Raw genomic sequence first — 20,543 nt, 5'->3', positions numbered from 1 at the left:
TAACCATTAGAATTTAGTGCTATGGACACAGCAGGCATGTTTTCAATCTCATTTCTCAGGCAAGTAAATAGTTATAAAGGGTTTTCTGGAAAAGATTAGTTCAAAATGTTATTAAGGCTTAACTCCTGGGTTTAGAGGGGAAAAAACGAAGTCCCCCCCCCCTTCTATTCCAGCTCATCACATAAACATTTTTCTACATACAACGTATTGTGCAAAACTGCAGCTCCATACATACTGGATTCTGCTTTCATCTGATCCTCCAAAGCTATTTTCCCCACAGGCTGCCAATGAAAAATATCAGCGGAAAGCAATTCGCCAACACTTTCCTTTCTTTCTCCATAATCTATGTCTTGCATGAGCTGTAATTTGTATGAAGGGTTTTCTTCAATTTATCCATGGCAGGCATTTCGTTTTCTGGGGTTGGGGTGGGGAGTCTAAAAAATAAAAAAAGCAGGGCTGGTAGGGGAAAGGATTCTTATGGCTTTACCTATAAACTATAAACTACAGGGTCTGAAGATAATGCTTATAGAGTATTTGCAAATATAATTGCTGTTATAATGCTGGACCACTGCTTAAATTACATTAAGTAGAATATTAGCACTAAGCAATATGTGCTATAACTCACTTAGCCATGAAAAATGTTATCAGTTACATGCACGTGATGTAAAAGATTTCCTCAGTGATGTTTCTGAACAATATCATTTAAGTTACAAAGCTGTAATCTAAGCAAAATACTAGTGTTTGATGTCTTTTAACGTATTATTTACACAAGTCCTGTTAGAAGGCTGGAGGCAGTCATTGTACAACATGTATGTTCCCATAAAAAATGATGGTCACTGGTGAATGGTGTGGGTTTATAATATGTACAAATACACAGCATGTCTGCAGTTATCTTATTCGGCTACTCTGACCAGTAAGCAACACATGTAAGCATCATATGCACATAAAATTAGGATAAAACAAAATTTTAAACTGCCCAGATAACTGTTTGTGTTTATAAAATAATACAGAAAAAGGCTGTGCAGTTGGGAGCTTTTAGTGGCCCACTGAAAGAATAGGAATTTTAATGGGGGAAAAAAAATCCCCCCAAACACAAGGCCAATCAGATGAATACATTGGTCAAATGTTTTAGACAGCTGTCCTGAAAACAAACTGATAAACATAAATACACAATCTGTTCATTGAGCATCAAATATCACACAAGACTCAATATTCCATACTTCTAGACTTCATAATGGTTTGTTACTGATATTGTTGTCTTTTCTAAACAAACAAAATAACATTCATATCCAGTAATACTGTTAGAACCTTGTTTTATCCATTAACCATATTCCGGACTTCTTTATGGCAATGGTAAGTCAAAGGTAAAGATTTGGCGGAGATATAAAGGCAAATAAGATGGTGAAATATACAGACATATATGTATATATATATATATATATATGTACATATGACACAAGTATGTCCCTCCAGTCACTAAGTGTATACCAGTCCCTTCAGCGGAGTCTCAGTGCTGGTCAGACAGTGGTGGAGTATGACTCCCTTCTTGGCGGCTGCGGCGGAGCTGCCTGGCCGCCCTCTCTGGTCTCTAGCGCAATGTCTTCTGTTTCGCTCTCACTCCCGTCTGCCACGGTTGGGTCCAAAGACAACGGGGCAGACTTCCGGTGCAAAGGGAAACCAGCACCACCTTCCTGTAAGGAATGATCTATGCAGTCTTCATCCGAAGAAGGGAATGAGTCCTCATCTCCAATTAAATGGTTGACAATGTGGATCCCATCAAAAGGGGGTCGGCTGGAGAAGCCCCTCTGGCCTTTCAGGCATCTGAGCTGTTGGAACAAAAACCCAGGTTAATTTACTTCACTGGGGGAGGGGGACGCCCACAAGACAACAAGCGAATGATCCATGTGTTTAAGGACATCTTGATCTACTGCTATTTACAAACACAAGAACTGCATTTTTTGGGGGGGCAGTGAGGTGGGGTTGTCTCAGTGCCTCCTTTGTGTCGTGTAACGGGCACGTTCGATATGTTATTTTAACTGACTGGTCACAGATGGTTGGTTTTCATATCCCCATTTTACAGATGCGGAAATGGAGCCTCCAGGAGAGTCACTGGCAAAGGACACACAGGTAAAAACGTTAGACTCCAAGAAAATCGTTTACGTCTTCTATCACAGGCCCCAATAACAAGTCTTTAAACATTTTTTATCATGACCCCTGACCTAACTTCAACCAACTTAGCACCTCACACACTATCTTGTTAGGCTATACTGTTCTCACCTCTGGAGTTTTGTGAAGCAAATCCCAGGCATTTTATTAGTTCAGCTGCGAGCATTTCAGTCAATAGACTTTAATGTCATACTCTTGGCTAGCACATAAACTGTACACTGTCTACTTGAGAGCTGTCTCCATGAAAACCATTTTACAAATCATTGAGATTTCTTAACCGTCTCCACCCTGCAGTAAGGCAATGGCCACGGGACCACTCTCCATCTCGTGATGGGGCAGGGGTGCTCCCGCTTTCTCGCCCCCCCCCCTCCCTGGGGTGGCTGTTCTCTCTCACAGGGAACAGGGAGAGAAATGGTGTCCACAGCTCAGCCCTGCCCCTCTCCTCTCTGCTTGGGAGTCAAGCTCTGCTGCTTTGTTCATGGAGTTTTACCGAGAGACGCCCTCACGTGGGGAGGAGGCTGGCAGTGCTCAAAGGCTCCCTGCTGCTAGGTGGGCAAATCTGAGTTCGAGTCTGACAAACCTGCTGTCAAGCATCTAACCCACATTCTCCAAACCCAGTCTTATCAGTCGGCGAGGTGATTTCTTTCGGTCATCGTGATTTCTCTGGCTGAGCCCTCTTACAGCCCTGTGCCCTTCCCCAGGAGTCCACGCGCCATCACTGCCGCGGACATAATGAAGACAGGAGCCTTGCCCTCAAGCACTTGACTTAAAGTTTGGTTTGGATATCCTGTGACTAGTCTCATTCCTCTGCCACATTGTGATTAAAGCTCTCCCATAATACAGAAAGAATAAAAGAAGGAAAGAAAAGCAAGTTAGAAAAAAAGGCTCCAACTATGCTCTTCCTTGACCGACTCCACACGTCTCGCTGACACAGACACTCCACAGACCCTCACCATTGCTAGCCAGCGTGCTTCTCTGGGACCAATTCCTCGTCAGTTCACTACCTGCTACTCTTGAGATAAGCGCCAAGTGAAACATTCAGGAAATGTTACACACACTTTCAAAACTAACGGCTCTGTGAGCACAGACATGACAGCCTGGCTCTCAGGCCTCCCGGCGTTCCCGACAGACTTCCAGGAAGAGGTGAAGAAACCTTGGCACGTCCCTGCTTGAATGTGGTAAGAAAGCAAGAGCACACTGGCCTCTGACCGTGAAGCACACAGAGAGAGTCCCAGGCCCTAGACCGAGAGACTACGATTAGACCGAGACAAACTGTCATTGCAGCAGCGGCGTCTTGGAAGGGCAGAAGGCCCCTGCACGGAGGGCGTGCACCTTTAGAAAGTGCACCGAGCACCTCAGCTCCTCAGTGCTGTGATGCCCCGTTAGCACCTCAACGGCCACGTTCTGGTGCAACATCCTATCAGCCCATTGCAACACTTGATTTATAGCTCCAAGTGTCAGAGTGAAGTCAGTTAATACCTTCCTTTATCTTTTCTCCCAGCCTCTTTGAAGAAATATTAAGGGACACGTGTCTCCCATCTTCCTGGCTGTTCTACAGGACAGACGCAGCCGTGGAAACTCAGTTTTGTTTGGAGAGCTATGGCTTTCCTTTGCTAATAAGTTACTGCAAGCTAAACACTACAGCCTCACACCAAATGCCAGTAACCTGATGGTGACTCCTAGTGACTCTGCAGGTCAGGGTCGAACCCCCCGTGAGTTCCCGAGCCTGTAATTCTATACAATGTTTTTCTCCTGAGAAGCAGCCCGTGGCTCCAAACTGCTGACCTTATGGGTAACCACTATCACCAGTGCTTCCACTCGTATGTAACAAGCAACCTCAAATATTGTATCAAATTAACTATAGGTTGAAGAGTCATTTCCTCAGCCTCAGAGAAGAGAGTTAACTTGTCCTTATTTGAGGACTGCTAGTATGGGGTGGCAAAAGTATGCCGGAGTATTCTTTGGAGAGAAGATAAATAAGGGCAGGCAAGGGGCTACCTAGTAAATGCAAAGAAAGTTTAACATTCTCTACAAATAAACTTACATTGTAATATCCATCTGGGAGATACTGTGTCTGGCATTCAGTAGAAATGGGCACAGAGACAATGAGTAATCAGTTTTTAAAATAACAAGGGAAAAACAGCCAGGCAAAATTTCGAGTCAGGTGGTGATTATTATCAAATTCCTACAGTATCATTGACCATTGCTTTCACCAATTCACATCTATCCCTCAGAGTCTTTGGCTTGAGACAGCAAGAAACACACTCAGATAACTTACATACAATAGGAATTCACTCAAAGAGCAAAAGAAAAAAGCGAAGAGACAAGTGGGCAAGAATCCCAGCGTCTCTCAGGAGCTCAGTAACATGCATGAAAGGACATTTGCGATACACTGACAGCAACCACTCTCATCATCCCTTATGCCACCATCAATGCCAGACAGAATGGGGTCCGGTGGCCACCACACCTCAGCTGGGAGAGGTCAGAGGGGACTAGAGACAGATCACCAGCTGGTGCACAATTGTTCAAAGTAGATGGGGGAAGCTGTCCTGGGAGGAGGAATTGGTGCAGTTAGGGAATTTCCACTGTGCTGGTCTAAGTGCACCATCATTAGCCATCCAGCTCTGTTGAGCGTCGAAGCATTGCTTCTAGTTCAAGTGGTCCCACACGTGTGCTTCAGCTATCAAGTGACTTAAGAAGGGCTCCCAGAGTCGACTTAAGACTTTATGGGGAAGGTGGGGGAGAAGGGGTAACTGATGCCAATGATCTACATATAACCCCGTCCCTCAGGGACGGACAGAAAAGTGGGTGAAGGGAGACATCGGACAGTATAAGATATGACAAAATAATAATGGCTTACATAAATTGTCAAGGGTTTGTGAGGGGGGGAGGGGGAAAAAATGAGGAGCTGATACCAAGTACTCAAGTAGAAAGAAAATGTTTTGAGAATGATGGTGGCAACAAATGTACAAATGTGCTTGACACGATAGATGTATGTATGGATTGTGTTAAGAGTTGTACGAGCCCCCAATAAAATGATTTAACAAAAAAAAAAGACTTTGGAGATTTCTTATGCAATGTATTATTAAACTTGTCCCTTTGTGGGCCTCTCTCGTCTCCAATTGCCTAACACTGGGGCATTTTATTTTTCACCACCATTTCCACCAAAATGTTTGAGAGAAGGGAAGTCAAGCAAAACCTAATTGCTTAATAGCCACAAAGAAAGAGCCAAAAACAAATTACCTTTGTGAATCAAATCTCAATTTTATTAAGCAGTGCTAAGGTTGGCAGTTCAAAGCCAGCAAATGCCCAAGGGAGAATGAAGAGGCTATCTGCTCCAGTAAAGATTTCATCTAGGAAACACTGCGGTGCCGCTGGGAGGGGGATCAGGGCTGTGGCAGCGGTCTGCTGCTGTTATTCCTGCCTTGAGGCGTCCTGCTAAGATTGGCAGGGTTGGAGACAAAAGTACAAATGGAAACTTCCAGGTGTGGCTCATGCCACCTGCCTCTTCCCCTCCCCTCTGCTTCCTGCTGTGCTGCAGGGGCTCCTGTACTTGCACTTGCACGCGGCACTCCCACCTGCCTGCTGGACTCGCCGCTTATCTCCAGCCTAACATTCAAACAGGCAGAAAGATATTTTAGGTGAACTTACAACTGGGAAGTCCTTCCTACTTCCTTGGTCTCCCCCCTCCCTATGGGGAGCCACCCCTGAAGCCCTGAGACTTTGGTGCTCCCACTACTGCTTTTTAATTTTGTTATCTTAAACCAAGGCTGCACGGACTAGCCAACCTTCCAGTCAATTCTGCTTTATCTATAAGGTTAGGAAACTATCTAGAAAGACATAGTACGATGTTAACTCCAAGATTGTGAAACTTATTTTCTAAATTGTCTTTAGTAGATATGTTGTTTACATAGTAAATATATAGTAAGAATAAAATTATCTTGAAGAGAGTATTTTTTAAATGGTCCTCTGGGAGTTATGCCAATGGTTGTCTCTAAAATGCTCACACACAGAAGTACACAAAATCACTGATAGTCTTGTGGCAATTTACTTTTCAATATGAGGCTTGTCACTTCACACATTTCTTTGTTTTTTATTTCATCATATGCAATTTTTTAAATTTACTTTTTGTTGCTGATACTACACACAGCAAGCACACACCTGGATTCAAGCTTCTCCATTCGGTGACACTGACATTCGTGGAGCTGCATAACCTCTCTCCCCTTCCTTTGCTGGCGGGCCCCTCCCACACTGACATAAACTCATGGCCCTCTAGGGCAGTGGTTCTCAACCTTCCTAAGGCTGCGGCCCTTTCATACAGGTCCTCATGTTGTGGTGACCCCCCAACCCTAACATTATTTTGGTTGCTACTTCATCACTGTCATTAGCAGTTTCCTCTCTAATCTTAAGAACGCTGTTGTCTATTCCCTCTCATACAGAGGGTGCTTAAAAGAGCAGATGCAGTCATGTCTTACTCGTTAACCTAAACTACAGTGCTGCTTCAAACAATTCAAGAAATAATTTTGGTTTAAAGCAGGTGTCCTCAAAGTATGGCCTGTGGGTCACATGCGGCCCGCCGAGGACATTTATCCGGCCGGCCGGGTGTTTTTGTCCCGTTTGTTTTTTTACTTCAAAATAAGATATGCACAGTGTGCACAGGAATTTGTTCATAGTTTTTTCTTAAAACTATAGTGCGGCCCTCCCACGGGTCTGAGGGACAGTGAACTGGCCCCCTGCTTAGGAAGTTTGAGGACCCCTGGTTTAACGTCTAGAGTATCCCAGGGCAATATTGTGAGGGGTTCATCTACCTTCCAAGGCTCCGGGGAAGTCTGGCGTCCATGAGAATTTGAAATTCTGTTCTGCATTTCCTCCTTTTTGATCAGAATTTTTCCCCATAGGATCTTTGATCAAAAGTCCAGCCGGCATAGTCAGGCACCGCCCATTTCTTCTAGAGAGTTTCGCATGGAGGTACTGTAATCAGTTACACATTCTATTTCCTCCTCTAATTCCTGACTCTCCTTTCTTTGTTGCTTCAGGTGAAGAGACAGATTGTCATGACTTGGATGGCCTCCTACAAGCTTGTAAGACCCCAGGCACTATGCAATGAACTAGGATTTAGTAAAGCCTACTAACCAGGTGTCCCACGAACGAACCCATGACCCCAGACCTTCAAACTAAGGAACCCAATCCTATGAGATGTCTGGTTGTACATAAGCAGCCTCAACAACTACATTTTTGGTCACTGTTGTAAAATATATTTACCACACAGCTTTTGCTAATTCAAGTTTTCACAGGCAAACAACTGATTGACAGTAGTTATATTATTGTGCAACCTTACCTTTAATCTATGAGATTTTTCCATCATCATCATCAACTGAAACTTAGTGCGTTCTGAAGCATAACACCTCCCCCTTCCCTCCTCCCAGCCCCTGGTAACCACTAACAAACTATGGCTGCTAGATATTTGCCTGCTGCAGTCTTTTTATATAAATATGGTCAGAGAATATTTGTCCTTTCCTGCCTGACTTAGTTCCCTCAGCCCAGTGTTTTCAAGCCCCATCCATAGTGTAGCCTCTATCAAGATTTTTTCTCTCACTGGTGGAATAGTATTCTATTGTATACTACACATAACGTTTTATAAGTTGATTTTACTTAAAATCTCACAAACGTCTTTCTGTATTAGAATCTTTTAGCAGCTGCCTGTGTCTCAGGAGTGTGTCAGTCTGTCAAACAAGCCTTTCATTGGGAAATGTGGGGTATTCCAGCTCCTCATGCTACATGCAGCACTACTGTGAGCAGCTCTGAACCTACGGCTCTGCAGCGTTCCTGGATTCGTTTTGTACTTGCCTACTTATTTATTGAAGACATAGACCCAGAAGTGTACTTTTAACTCAAGGGCTTCAACATCCCTAAGACCCTGTTTAAGGCCCCCTCCAGAAAACAAAAGACAGCAAAACAAAACAGAAAACAAACTCGCTGCTGTCAAGTTGATGCTGAGAGTAAACAGGGCAGGGTGCGTTTTCTCTTCTTTCCCTTCTATCAAGTGTCTATCTTCACTAAGATTTTATTCCCAGGATGTGCTTCATTTGCAGGCATATGAGTTTCTGAGACTGGAACTCTTTATGGGAATAAAAAACCCTGTCTTTCTCCGGAGGAGCAGCTGGTGGTTTTGAACTGCTGACCCTGAAGTTGGCAGCCTAATTCACAATCAATACGCTACCGGGGCTCCTGGACTCTCAAGCAAGGAGGCATGAATGTACCCGCGTGACAGCGGTGTCTGGAACATTCTGGTTTCTGCACTGGTCCTTCTTTCCATTCTTGCCAATCACATAAATAAAAGGTTTCTAAGTTTTTTATTGTGGAATACTTTAAAAAACACAAGCAATTCTGTGAACTCCCCATTTTGTTATCACCTACTGGTTGTAACAATCATGAGATAACGGCTATTTTTGTTCCCATATAACTCAGCCCCCAAGTCTAGACTATTTGGAAGCAAATGAAAAATGGCTATCAAATGATATCTTTGGCTGAACTAAAGATCGTTTAGATCAATGTGGTCATGTTTGCTGTCAACTGGATTCCAACTCATAGTGACCCACACGACCCATTAGAGCTGCCTTCGAGGGTTCATGGACAGAAGCAGATTGCCAGGGCTCTTCTCCCATGGTGGTGGGCACGACTGGTGGGTTTGAATGAAGTACCACTTTTACATTTAACAGCTTAGTGCCTAACCACTGTGCCCTCACGGTTCCTGAGAAAAATGTATTACCTGATTTAATCCCATCCTTCAGAGGATTTTATCCTAAGTATGGAAAAGAAGTAAAAATAAGCTAACTTTGTTATAACCTTTGTTTCCGTCTAACGAAATGTCTCCAAATTTCTATGACGTGTAAAAACAATCAATTTAAGGTATTCAGTGGATTAAGCGTTATCCAAACAGCTTCAGCTACAGAGCCACAGCCACTAGGCAGGTCATCTCATTGGCTACTGAACCAAGTGAGCTGCTCTGGGTCCTCACTTCTGACTAATTGAACCAAGTGAGCTGCTCTGGGTCCTCACTTCTGGGACAGCGTGGCTGATGTCGGAGCACCCTCTGACCACCAGATTCTCTAGATCAATGCATACATTTTTGCATGTGTACAAACCACCTCTCTGACATCTGGATTCGGCAAGTGAGGCTTAGGAATCTGTATTGTAGACAAGTACAGTAGATGATTCTGAAGATGGTCCATATTTTGATAAATATGGCTTTAAATGAATCACAGGGATGTACTGTACTAAAGAACACACCAAGAAAATCTGCTAAGGGTAAATATATTTCGATTTAAGCATTTCTTGTTAATTTATTCCCCCCCCCCCAATTTTAGACCTTTCAACATCAGTCTACAATCCGAGTGAGCATGTGTGTCTAAGAGTCAGCGTTTTCTCTTCTTTCCCTTCTATCAAGTGTCTATCTTCACTAAGATTTTATTCCCAGGATGTGCTTCATATGCAGGCAATGGCCCAGATCCTTTGGGATGACAAAGTCTACCCATAGGCCTATAGCTCTAGCTTAACCAGCTGTGGCAGTTATGTAATCTGGTGTCAATTTGAGGATTAAGAGTGAAGGAGTGGAGTCTAGCCTGTCAATCAGAATACAGTCAATGAGGCCTCTGTGTGGGCATGGCCTTCTCCTGAGGATTCTGGGAACTCCTGTATTTCCTCCTTAGAGGCGGGAGACTGATTCTCTCTTTTCTCTCTCTCTCTGCTCACTCCCTTGGAGACTCACTGATGGAGACTCCTGCCAGTGCTGAGATGCTTACACCACCAATGGATCCACAAGACCTTCCACCCACTGGCCTGTGATCTTCCTGAATTCTGTATCATTGCATGTGTTTCGTGAGCCTAAAGAGGGCTTTATAGATTGGTATCGGATGACTGGGCTACTATCAGACTTATGGACTTGATCTGGACTGGGATGGGATGTTTGATCATTATTCAACTGCTCTTGTATAAAAAGCTCTTTCTTATACATATATGAGTGTCCTGGATTTGTTTCTCTAGTCTGCCCAGACTAGCACACCAGTCTTGATACAACAGCTATTTCTTAATCAGCAATTCAGCAGTCATGAGACACATCTAGGTGTGGTGGAGGGAATGAGTGGACATTTTGCTAAGGGAAGATAAGAGGCAATTCAGAGTTGGTGCTGATGACAGTGTTGGGTTGACAGAATGCCTCCATTATGCCTTGAAAGGAGCCCTGATGAGCAAGGGTTAATCATTTGACTAGCGACAGAAAAGTGAGTGGTTCACACCCTCTGCAGGAGAAAGAAGTGGCAGCTGCTTCTGCACATTGTGCAGCCTTGGGAAGCCTATGAGGCAGGTCTTCTCTGTTCTATAGGATCACTAAGAGTCAGAGTCGACCATGGGTTTGTTTTTGTTTTTTGTTTACACCATGAAAAAACAAAAACATGGATGTTTCTGGTCTATGTTAATTATTTTAGACAGATCTTTGCAGTATTCTTTTAAGATTTTTATGTTTGATTAGGAACCACTGTCAATATTTTAAAAGGTTAAATCCTATGATTGGCTCATTAGACATGCAGACATTAGACATACTACTACTTTCAGATTCTTACACAATATCAAGTCCCAGCATCAGGACAACTGAAACATTTTACTGCTAAAATCTCACTGAGGTAAAGATGCACAATTGATGAATGAATGTAAATAAGTTGTTGTTGTTCGCTGCCATAGAGTGGCTCCAATGCACAGCGACCCTCTGCACAACAGAATGAAACACTGCACGGTCCTGCACCCGCCTCACACTGTTCCTACGCCTGAGAAAGTAAGTTGTACATCTATAAGAAGCTGAATTGGCAAATACCTTGTGATATATTTGTTTAACCAAAAAGAGGCAGTGACTGAGGATGCTTATGTACAACTAAACATTTTTACGGGATTTGGTTTCTTGGTTTGGGTGGTTAGGGTCATAGTTTCGTGGGGCCTTCCAGGTCACTGGCCTGATAACCTTGTTTAGTGCTTCGGTTCTACCTCCTAGTTCATGGAGTAGTGTCAAAAGACTTTTGTCATCAAGTCAATTCCAGCTCAAAGAACCCTACAGGACAGAGCAGAACTGTGCCATGGTGTTTCCAGGGCTGTAACTCCTCTGTTGGAACAGTTGTGGATCTGCATCAGTCGGACACACTAACCACTGTGTCCTTTAGGGCTCCAACTGGTGCCAGGGGTCTTCAAAGCTTGCCAGTAGCCATTCAAGGCACAACATGTGGTCTTTATTCACCAGGAGCAACAGAAGAAGATGATTCAATTGGAGGAAAAACATGAATGTTGGATAACTGCCTCCACGAACAACAACAGCTCCTTTGCTCTGAGATCAAAATTGGGTGGTGCCCAGCTATTTTTATTGAGTATTTTGATCACCGTCCTAGACTGACAGCTTGAAGGAGCCCTGGTGGCACTTTCAGGTAAGCTTTGAACTGCTAACTACTAGGTTGGTGGTCCAAATCCAGCAGCGTCTCCTCAGAAGAAAGAAGAGGCTCTCTGCTCCTGTAAAGACCTCTCTCCTGGGAAACCCGGTACAGGGTTCCCTATAAGTGGGAATTGACTTCGTGGCGGTGGGTTTGTCTTAATTGTAATTTTCAAAGTTACAAGGTCTTGGATTGAACAACAAACTATTAGTTGCCAGCAATTCCATTCCTAGGTATATACACAATAGAAGTAAGTACACGCACGCCAAAAATTCATTCACAGCAACTTCATTCATAATAATCCCAAATGGGTATAACTCAAGTATTTATAAACTGCATAACACATAAATTACAGCTTATTCATATGATGAGATACTATGCAGTGACAAAATGAGTGACAGCTGCTACAGGAAACAACGTGGATCAGTCCTGAGGTTGTGGAGGAAGCCAAACCATCCATATTCTGTATAATTACATTAGTATAAAGCGAAAACAACCAGGCAGACCTAACTTGTGATGTTGGAAGAGAGAAGAAGAGTGAGGTAGGTGGTGAGTAGAGGGCAGCGAGTGGGAGGATGGAGGGGGACTTCTATTTCTGAACCCAGGTTCTAGTTATGTGAGGGTGCTCATTTTTGTTGATAATCCATCAGGCTGGCCAATTAGGGCTTGTGCATTTTTCTATGTACATTTTATACTTTGCGATTGTCATTTACGCTTCCACTAGCATTTCTAGATTTCACCTCTGGATTAACCATATGCTCACTGAGCCACATATTGGCGTGCCACTGTTTCAGCCCAGCACAAACCTGCTCTAACTTACAGGTTAGGCCATCAGCCCAACACTTTCCTGTCTACTGCTTTTCTTGTCCTTTTCACGTGGACTCACATGGGAAATGTCTTTCAAAGCTTAGAAACAGGAAAGATAACCAGCCTGCTTTATTTAACTAGACATTATAAATCTTAAAAACAGTTATGTTCCTGACTTTGCTGTGGCTTCTTAGAAGCTTAGAGCCCAAGATGCAGCCCACTTTGCTACTGCGTGGACATTTTCTTTGCTAATATTAAGTCTGATTTTATTATATTTTCACATTGAACTGATTTTTAAAACTATCAGATTGAGGCATATGATTTTGCCACTTCTTCTAGTCTTATGGGTTAATTATCAGCAATTTCATTTGGTTTAACCTAAGATTTAGCCATATTTTTTGGGGGGTGGAATTAAAATATTCATGCAAAATGCCTTAACAGCTTTAGGGAACAAGGCTGGGTATAATTCTAAAAACCAGTATTAGCCACTGTGCACAGCAAGTTTCTCAGTGCCAATGACTTGTTTGGTTGTATTTCAAGAATAAGGTCATTCATTCAATCTCTCATAAGCTTTTATCATTAAGTTTAGATTGACCATTTTGACAGTAATATGGTAGTTACAACTACACAGACCAACCTCTCCCAAGCAATTCCCCAAACAAATCAGTATAAAAAATGCTCCTTCTTTTACTTTTAAAAGTATTTCAGCAACAGAAAAGTGGGTGAAAGGAGACGTTGGGCAGTGTAAGAAAGAAAAAAAATAAAATAAAGGTATTTCATTTATGTTTCCCAGTATTAACCAGATGGTAAATAGTAGCTTAAAACATTATTTTTAGTAATTTTATAAACCAATGGGCATAAATACCTCCATAAATATTATAGCAATTGACATACATATGTACATATATACATGAATGCATACATACATATTGAGTGTATATTTATAAGGCAGATTCCCCCCACCCCCAAATCATATGATCGAACATTGGAGTTAAGTATTTAAAACCAGTGCTGTTTGGAAAAATATGGGATGGTTGTTTATATACATATATTCTATTTTCTTCTGTGAGACCCTAAATAGGGATTTCTTAGTCACTTCATTTTTGAATACTAGAATTCAGCTTTTTTCAGTTATTTTACATTCTGAATGAGAATACTGATAAGCAGAGAGATGAAAGTGCTAATACCCAAGACCCAAATAATGGCCTGCTTCTTACCTGATGTGGACTGCTTCATCATGTTATGCATAAAGAGACAGAACAGACCATTAAAAACATGTAGAATTTATTCAAACAGTAGTATAAGATAGTCTGATATAAGTACTACAATGTTAACAGTTTGTAAAATCTTAACTTCTATCAGTATAGAGATTAGATTTTAGAATTTCTCTGAATGACCAAACAAAGCAAATCCAAGAGTATATAACTAAGAAAGGCAAGGGATGAATGAAGATATCACACAACTTACAAAGAATAAAGCACAAAATGCAGTAGGGTTAATAAGAAAACAGGAAATTGTCATGTTCATAGTCTGATGGATGTAGGTTTTGACAGGAAGCAGCACAGTTTCTAACTCCATAGTAGTAAAAATTCAAACACCAAGACTATTAAAAACTATTACAAATACTTCACATATTAATGGTCTTTGAAAGCTTAAGCAGAGAAAACAAATGGATGATTATTTTGAAGCCCTCAAAGATGTCATAATCATTAAAATAGATACATTTTTTCAAAAATTTCTTAGTTTACTTTAGTAGCTAAACTAGTATATGTAAAGGAAATTTCTTTTGAAAAACAAAAAAGTTTCAGTTTTAGAGTCTTTAAACTTAGAATCTTAGTAAATAGTAGAGACATCTGTACTAAAAAAAGATTGCTTACTGGACAAGTTCCCGATGTGTTTTCTGTTAGCACATTATGGAATAACATCATGAGTAGAGTGAATAGGTTAGGGTTGATTTGTTACATTTGATCTTAAAGCGGCACAAGAGGTTGTCCTTCAAATTTAAGTTGTAGGAGTAAAGAAAGTAATAACAGATCTTATCTGCTCTACAATTAAAAGGGCTTCCATGTGCATTATTGCAAGCTTTAAATTTGTTTCCCAGTGCACGAGTAGAGGTTGAATTTTGCAGACAGCTACTACTTTCTGAGATTCAAAAGAATAAGAGGAAGGACTGCATTGGGTATTTTGAAAGACAATCAATCCACAACAAAGTGGAAAAAAGTCATCCACACACCAAAAAAAAAAAACCCAAACCCTAAGCAGATGAACTTTGATCACTACTAGACAGGGCTTAAACCATTGAAGTGAGTCATGTGATGCCACGTGAGCTGCAAAACAGTTGCAGTAAGTTTCCAAGACTGAGTCATATCAGATTTTAAAAGTTCTTATTTGTACACCTGGATTTGTATAATCAATCTTTGCAAAACAGAGAGCTACAGCTTTTTAAGCAAAATGTAATGTTTCTGTGATGCCTGATACTAAAAAATGTAAGTACCTAGGATACTTTGTGTGGGAGGATGGAAGCCAAATCAAGTAGCAGCTTAAATCTGTACTTCTAAATTTTGGAGGTTTATATTTTGTTTTTATTTCCCCCAAAGGTTTGGTCACTAATATTGTTATGTTCTTACAGAATACTTTTAATAGTTTTCAAATTTTAAAATCAATGTAAATAAGACATGAAATGCTAAATGTACCCTCAATTATCAGCTTATTCCACAGCTGAATTGTAAACGTGACAAAGAATAAAACTACCAGCAAGCACACAAACCAAAAGATTTCCAGTGAATCAGAAGAGGAAGCCAGTAAAGCCATCGATTGTAGGTCATGACTTTCTGATCACCGCATTACCTAGACAAGAGCCAAAATGAAAAAACTATAGTACTGAAAAGTCAGAGTTTTTCTAAAACACACACACACGCATATTAGTAAGTGGCAAAGGTGGAATTGAAGACACTGAACACTGCACGGGTATTATCAGAGAAGGAGATAGTGGGAAGACAAACTCACTTCCAAAGATATTGCCTCAGTCTTTCTATAGTTCAGAGTGCATACTTAGATTCATCCAGTACTCTGGGCAAACGAAATGAAATTGCCATTGAAGGCTCTCTTCCTGGCAGCTGGCGCATCTTGATAAAATTGAAACTATTAACATTATTAAGAATGCACCTTAACGTCAAAGGTGCAGAGGTTAAGTTTAAGGAGCCCTGGTGGTGGCGTGACTAAAGAGGGCAATAGTTTAAACCCACCAGTTGCTCCACAGGAGAAAGACGAGGCTGTCTCCACCGGTAAAAAGACAGCCTTGGAATCCCTGTGGGGCTGTTCTCTGCTCGACAGGGTCCTCAAGTTGGAATCCACTCAACAGCAGAGGGTTTTCTGGGTTTTTTTATGTAAATTTATGACCAATTACAGGAAACAAATCACTTCACACTTGTTTCACTCTGAACTTTTAAAGCTACATCAAAGTCCCATGTAGATTTCACTTGAGTTAACCTTTAGCTGGAATATACCTATATCTATATCTCTCTCTATATATAAATAAAAGCCTCAAACCTTTAGCAAAACACCTTATGATGAAAATGAAGTATTTCCTTTCTCCCGTCTTGACTCCTGTTAAGAGGAATTAATTGCCCTCTAGCTATAGCAGTGGGGTGAATCAGTGCATGTAATCCCTACCCAAGATGTGCACTGAGTGCTTAGGCAGCAGGCTTGGTACCAGGTGCTGGAGAGGCGAAGGCTTAAGGGGCAGACAGCTGACTCCAGGCTGGCTCGTTAAGTGTTGAGTAAGCCCACAGGCGCAGTGGCACACTGAGGAAATGAGAGGATTCTGAGGGAAGCCATATGAAGAGAAACCCTTGCATTGAGTCTTAAGAGCAGAGGTTGAGAGGTGAAACCCAGGCAGAAGTGGCATGTGGAAAGTCCTGGTGGCTGGCAAATATGCTAAGTAATGGAAAGTACAAGGGCATTGGTGTGGTTGGCTAAGGGCTCCCATGAGAGGGGCAACAGTGGAAGAGGGCAGAGCCTTCTCTCTGAAGAATCGTACATCCTGCTAAAGAGTTTGAACTTTATTGTGAAGGCGGTGGGGGTCGCGCCTCGGGCTTATTTAACAATCCCAATACTGCCTAGGGCTGACTGCATGTGTCCCTGACACGTGCTTTTGTGGCTGGCAGCGGGCAGAACTGTCCCTTTACCACGTCCAGCCACTGTTCTACGTGCTTTCAAGCACGGATTCACTTACACCTCCCCTGTGGGGACCCCGGCGGTTCGGTGGTAGAATTCTCTCCTTCCACAAAGAAGATCCGAGTTTGAGGACTGTGCATCATGCCCTCACCCTCCACCTGTCAGTGATGGTTCGTGAGTTTCCATGATGCTGACGAGGTTTCTCAGAGGCACCTCCAAACAAAGATGACCTTGGAAGAAAGACCTGGTGGTCTCCTTCTGAAGCTCTGCCAGGGAAATGCTATGAAACAGTGGCACACAACAGATCATGGGACGGTACAGGACTGGGCATTTTGTTTGTTCAGTGTGCAGGGGTCACTCTGAATTGAGGGCTGAGTCCGTGGCAGCTAACAACAACAACAACAGCAGCAGCAGCAGCAGCACTCAATTATAAACCACCGCCCACCCAAGGTAACAGACACCAAGACGTTAATGAACTTGCCTCTAAGGCAGCAGTTCTCAACCTGTGTGTCGCAACCCCTTTGGGGGCCAAACGACCCTTTCACATGGGTAGCCCAATTCATAACAGTAGCAAAATTACCGTCATGAAGTAGCAACGAAAATAATTTGATGGTTGGGGGTCACCACATGAGAGCTGTATGAAAGGGTCGCGGCATCAGGAAGGTTGAGAACCACTGCCCTAAGGTGTGTGGTTAGAAGCATCGGCAGCTGGGACTCACACCCTGTTGTTAAGGCTCTAGGGTCCGTGCTCTCAAGTTGTGCTACTGAACCCGGTGTGCTAGGCACAGTCCAGATGTTCTTTCATAAGGTCACTCATTATGATTGACTTACAGTATCTCCTGTATACTAACCACAGGCTTTCCCAGGCCTCACACTGCCTGCACAGGCAGACACAAACTACCTAAACATTTCTAAAGAACTAGAATGTGAGCTGGTAAACAGAGTGAACAGAAAACCAAGGGAGTCAGTTTATCTGAGCCCATCACCCATATGTGACTGCAACAATTGTTGAGTACCATGGTCCCACTTAGCGACTCACTAACAGTGACCTTAATATTTTTTTTGAGCTGCCAGTTCACCTAAGAAATATGGTACAAATATGAACAGATTCTTCAAAAGGTACATATACATGTTACACACAAAATATGTGCAAACAGTTTAATGGACCCAATTTGTGAACCTCAGGAAATTCTCCCTGACTATGTATCTATCTATGTATGTATGCATCTATATCTAAGCCATAAGCCATCATTCTTCATTTCTCTCAAACCCATAATGCCAAATAGTTTTTCCTATTTTGGACATTTTATGTAAATGGAATCATACAATACATGGTCTGCTGTGATTGGCTCAACTTAGCATAGTATAGTAAAATGTATAATGTTTCACTTCGCAGCCTGTCCGTCAACTGATGAATGAATCAAATGAGGGCACAGTCATACAATGAAATACTATTCAGTGATAACAGGAACGAAATACTGACCTCTGCTACAATGTGAATGAACCTCGCAAATACTCTGCTGAGTGGAACATTATGATATGCTAAGTGGAGTTATCACAGCAGATCACATACTGTACTGATCCACTTAGATAAAATGCCTAGCGCAGGGACACCTATAGAAACAGAAGGCAGATTAGCGGTAGCCTTGGGCTGCGGAAGATGGGTTTGGAGAGAAATGGGGAGTGATGAGAGCTATGGGGTATAAGTTTTCTTTTTGGGGTGCCCAAATGTTCTGAAGTTGATTGTGGTGATAGCTGCAGGACTCCATGAATATACCAAAACCCACTGAACTGTATACTTCAGAGGTGTACAGTATGAATGTATTATGTCTTTATAAAGATTTACATTTAAAAAAAACAAAAAAAGACAAACCATCATCCTGAGGCTATGTTTATAATGAAGATGCTGCCAAATTGAAAATAAGTAATCTCTACTTAGAAAAGAATAGAAATAACTTTCAGTTGATTAAAAACTTTTACCAGCAATGCTCATCTTTGAGGGAGTGCTGGTGGCATCGTGGGTTACGCGTTGGGCAGCTAACCTCGAGGTCGACAGATGGAAACCACCAGCCACTCCTTTGGAGAAAGATGAGGCTTTTTACTTTCGTAAAGGGTTAAAAAGTCTCAGAAACCCAGAGACTGTTCTACTCTGTCCTACAGAGTCCAAAGAGTCGGGCTTGACTTGATGGCAATGAGTTAATCTTTGACATCATTTTTTATTTTCCCAGTAGAAAAAGACATGGTGGCTACCTCTTGTATTTTCACTTTGAAAAGATACAAAAATGCTTGCAACAAAAACTTTAAGGTATTAGGTAAAAGGAGATGAATGTATTTGTAGCGTTCACCTCTTTCCCCCCTTCAGAAATTAGAAGCTAACTTCTGGTGGGGAGAATAATAATATTCTAAGTATATAATGCACAAACCCATCCACTGCCCACACTATTTTGTCACTGAACACAAAATAAACTTTCATACAAATGAGGTTCGTATCCCAGGCTTCCTCATCCTGAGGCACTCACAGGCTGCTCTGTTAAGATTGGGTCCTTGCAAACCACATGATCTCATGAATGCTATCTTATCATATCACAGGTTCCTCAGACTGACCACAACAAGCTAAATCAGACAGGCAGCAGAGAAGCACTGAGCCTCTGACACGTACTGTTGGTATGACATTTTCAGCTGTCCAGCTTGTGGAGAGTGAGAATCTGATTATCTCACGTCCAACTGCAGTTGTGAGATAGGGTCCCTGAAAAGCACATGATTTACTGTGCTCGAGTCTTCTAACCACAATGCAAATTTTCCAGTTTGGGTAAATCTGAGAGCGCCATCCTTTCCCCTTTCAACAAGAGGAACACATCTCCAAGTGTTCCCATTTTGAACCTGTCACTATTGTCGTTACTTCTCTTAAAGCGCATCTTTCAAAAACTGAATTACTCAATATAAAAGACAAGAATGTTTTCTAAAAGATGGACTGATTTAAAGCGCCCCAACCCAATATTGAAGAGTACAGATCACTAAGAAAATGAGGGTGGTAACAGCCGGGGTCACCCAGTGAGTTACAGCAGGAGACTACCTAAGATAGACTGAATTGATTCAATCTGGCTCTGAAACGCATTTTTGGACCAACACGTTACAAGGAATATAATCCAAGCTATTTCAAAACATAATCAATGAAGCAGGCTGTATTTTTAGAAAGCTTTACCCTCCCTCCGCCCTCAGGTCAGTCTTGACACATGCTATTTTCAGTACCACACACTAAAAACAACTGAGCAGGGGAAGTCTCCCTCGCGCTCTGGTTTCGGATCTGCCCTTCTCCACTGGTTTCCCTCCTGCTCACAGCTGTTCTTCTTTCCTCGTGAGCGCTTGCCTCCCAATCTTTGTGCAAGATGGCTTCTTTCCGGGGGCCGCCCTTACCTTGCTTCCAGGCTCTCTTCTACAACTTCAATACAACATTCAGCCAGCGATGTGACCAGGGCCTTTCTGACATGTGTATGGTCACGGTACCACGTGGTCTGCCACAGCGCTATCACTGACTGCCTTTCTCCATCAGGCCACACACCTCACCAGCGGGGACTATGACTGTGAACCACAAGAGTGGGCTGGAAAGCGCTTTAAAAGTTATTTGGAATAACTGCTTTGGGATGCAGAAAGGGAGGCTAGGCCTAAGACATGCCGGGAGCTAATGTTTAGATGTTCCCTGAATGAATGACTGAAGTGAATTGACATCTGAAGGTTAACCAGTGGCAAAGGTGGGCCGAGAGAAGAGGTCTCCTGACTGTTCCAAAAGTGACAGCTTCTCAACTACTTATTGTAAGAGAGAGAGGAAAACAATCAAAATCCAGAACTGTCATTAAGAAGCAGATAAATGACCGTGCACATTTACAGTGCTAGCATGCTAAGTGAAAGACGAAGGCGGCAGTTGATCGC

The 20,543-nt window shown here is 42.3% G+C and overlaps 1 protein-coding gene across 6 annotated transcripts in view; it reads right to left on the bottom strand.

The window, feature by feature from the left end:
• Positions 1–7: 7 nt before the first annotated feature.
• Positions 8–20,543, bottom strand: part of EVI5 (ecotropic viral integration site 5) — a 175,648-nt gene continuing 155,112 nt past the window's right edge. For 4 of the 6 annotated variants that reach the window (XM_013003877.3, XM_030886090.2, XM_045292124.1 and 1 more), the window contains one exon: positions 8–1,826. In XM_013003877.3, the coding sequence (XP_012859331.1) occupies positions 1,518–1,826 (309 nt within the window). In that variant the 3' untranslated portion in view covers positions 8–1,517. Of the gene's footprint in view, positions 1,827–13,657; positions 13,671–20,543 lie in introns of all 6 variants that reach the window. The other 2 variants (XM_045292126.1, XM_045292127.1) reach the window with 2 other exon arrangements.

The sequence above is a fragment of the Echinops telfairi genome, unplaced genomic scaffold, assembly GCF_000313985.2.
Source record: "Echinops telfairi isolate 266 unplaced genomic scaffold, ASM31398v2 ScPeMD7_443;HRSCAF=831, whole genome shotgun sequence".
In the NCBI taxonomy this organism is placed as follows: Eukaryota; Metazoa; Chordata; class Mammalia; order Afrosoricida; family Tenrecidae; genus Echinops; species Echinops telfairi.
The sequence above is the reverse complement of the archived record's forward strand: the minus strand, read 5'-3'. Positions and strand labels throughout refer to the sequence as shown.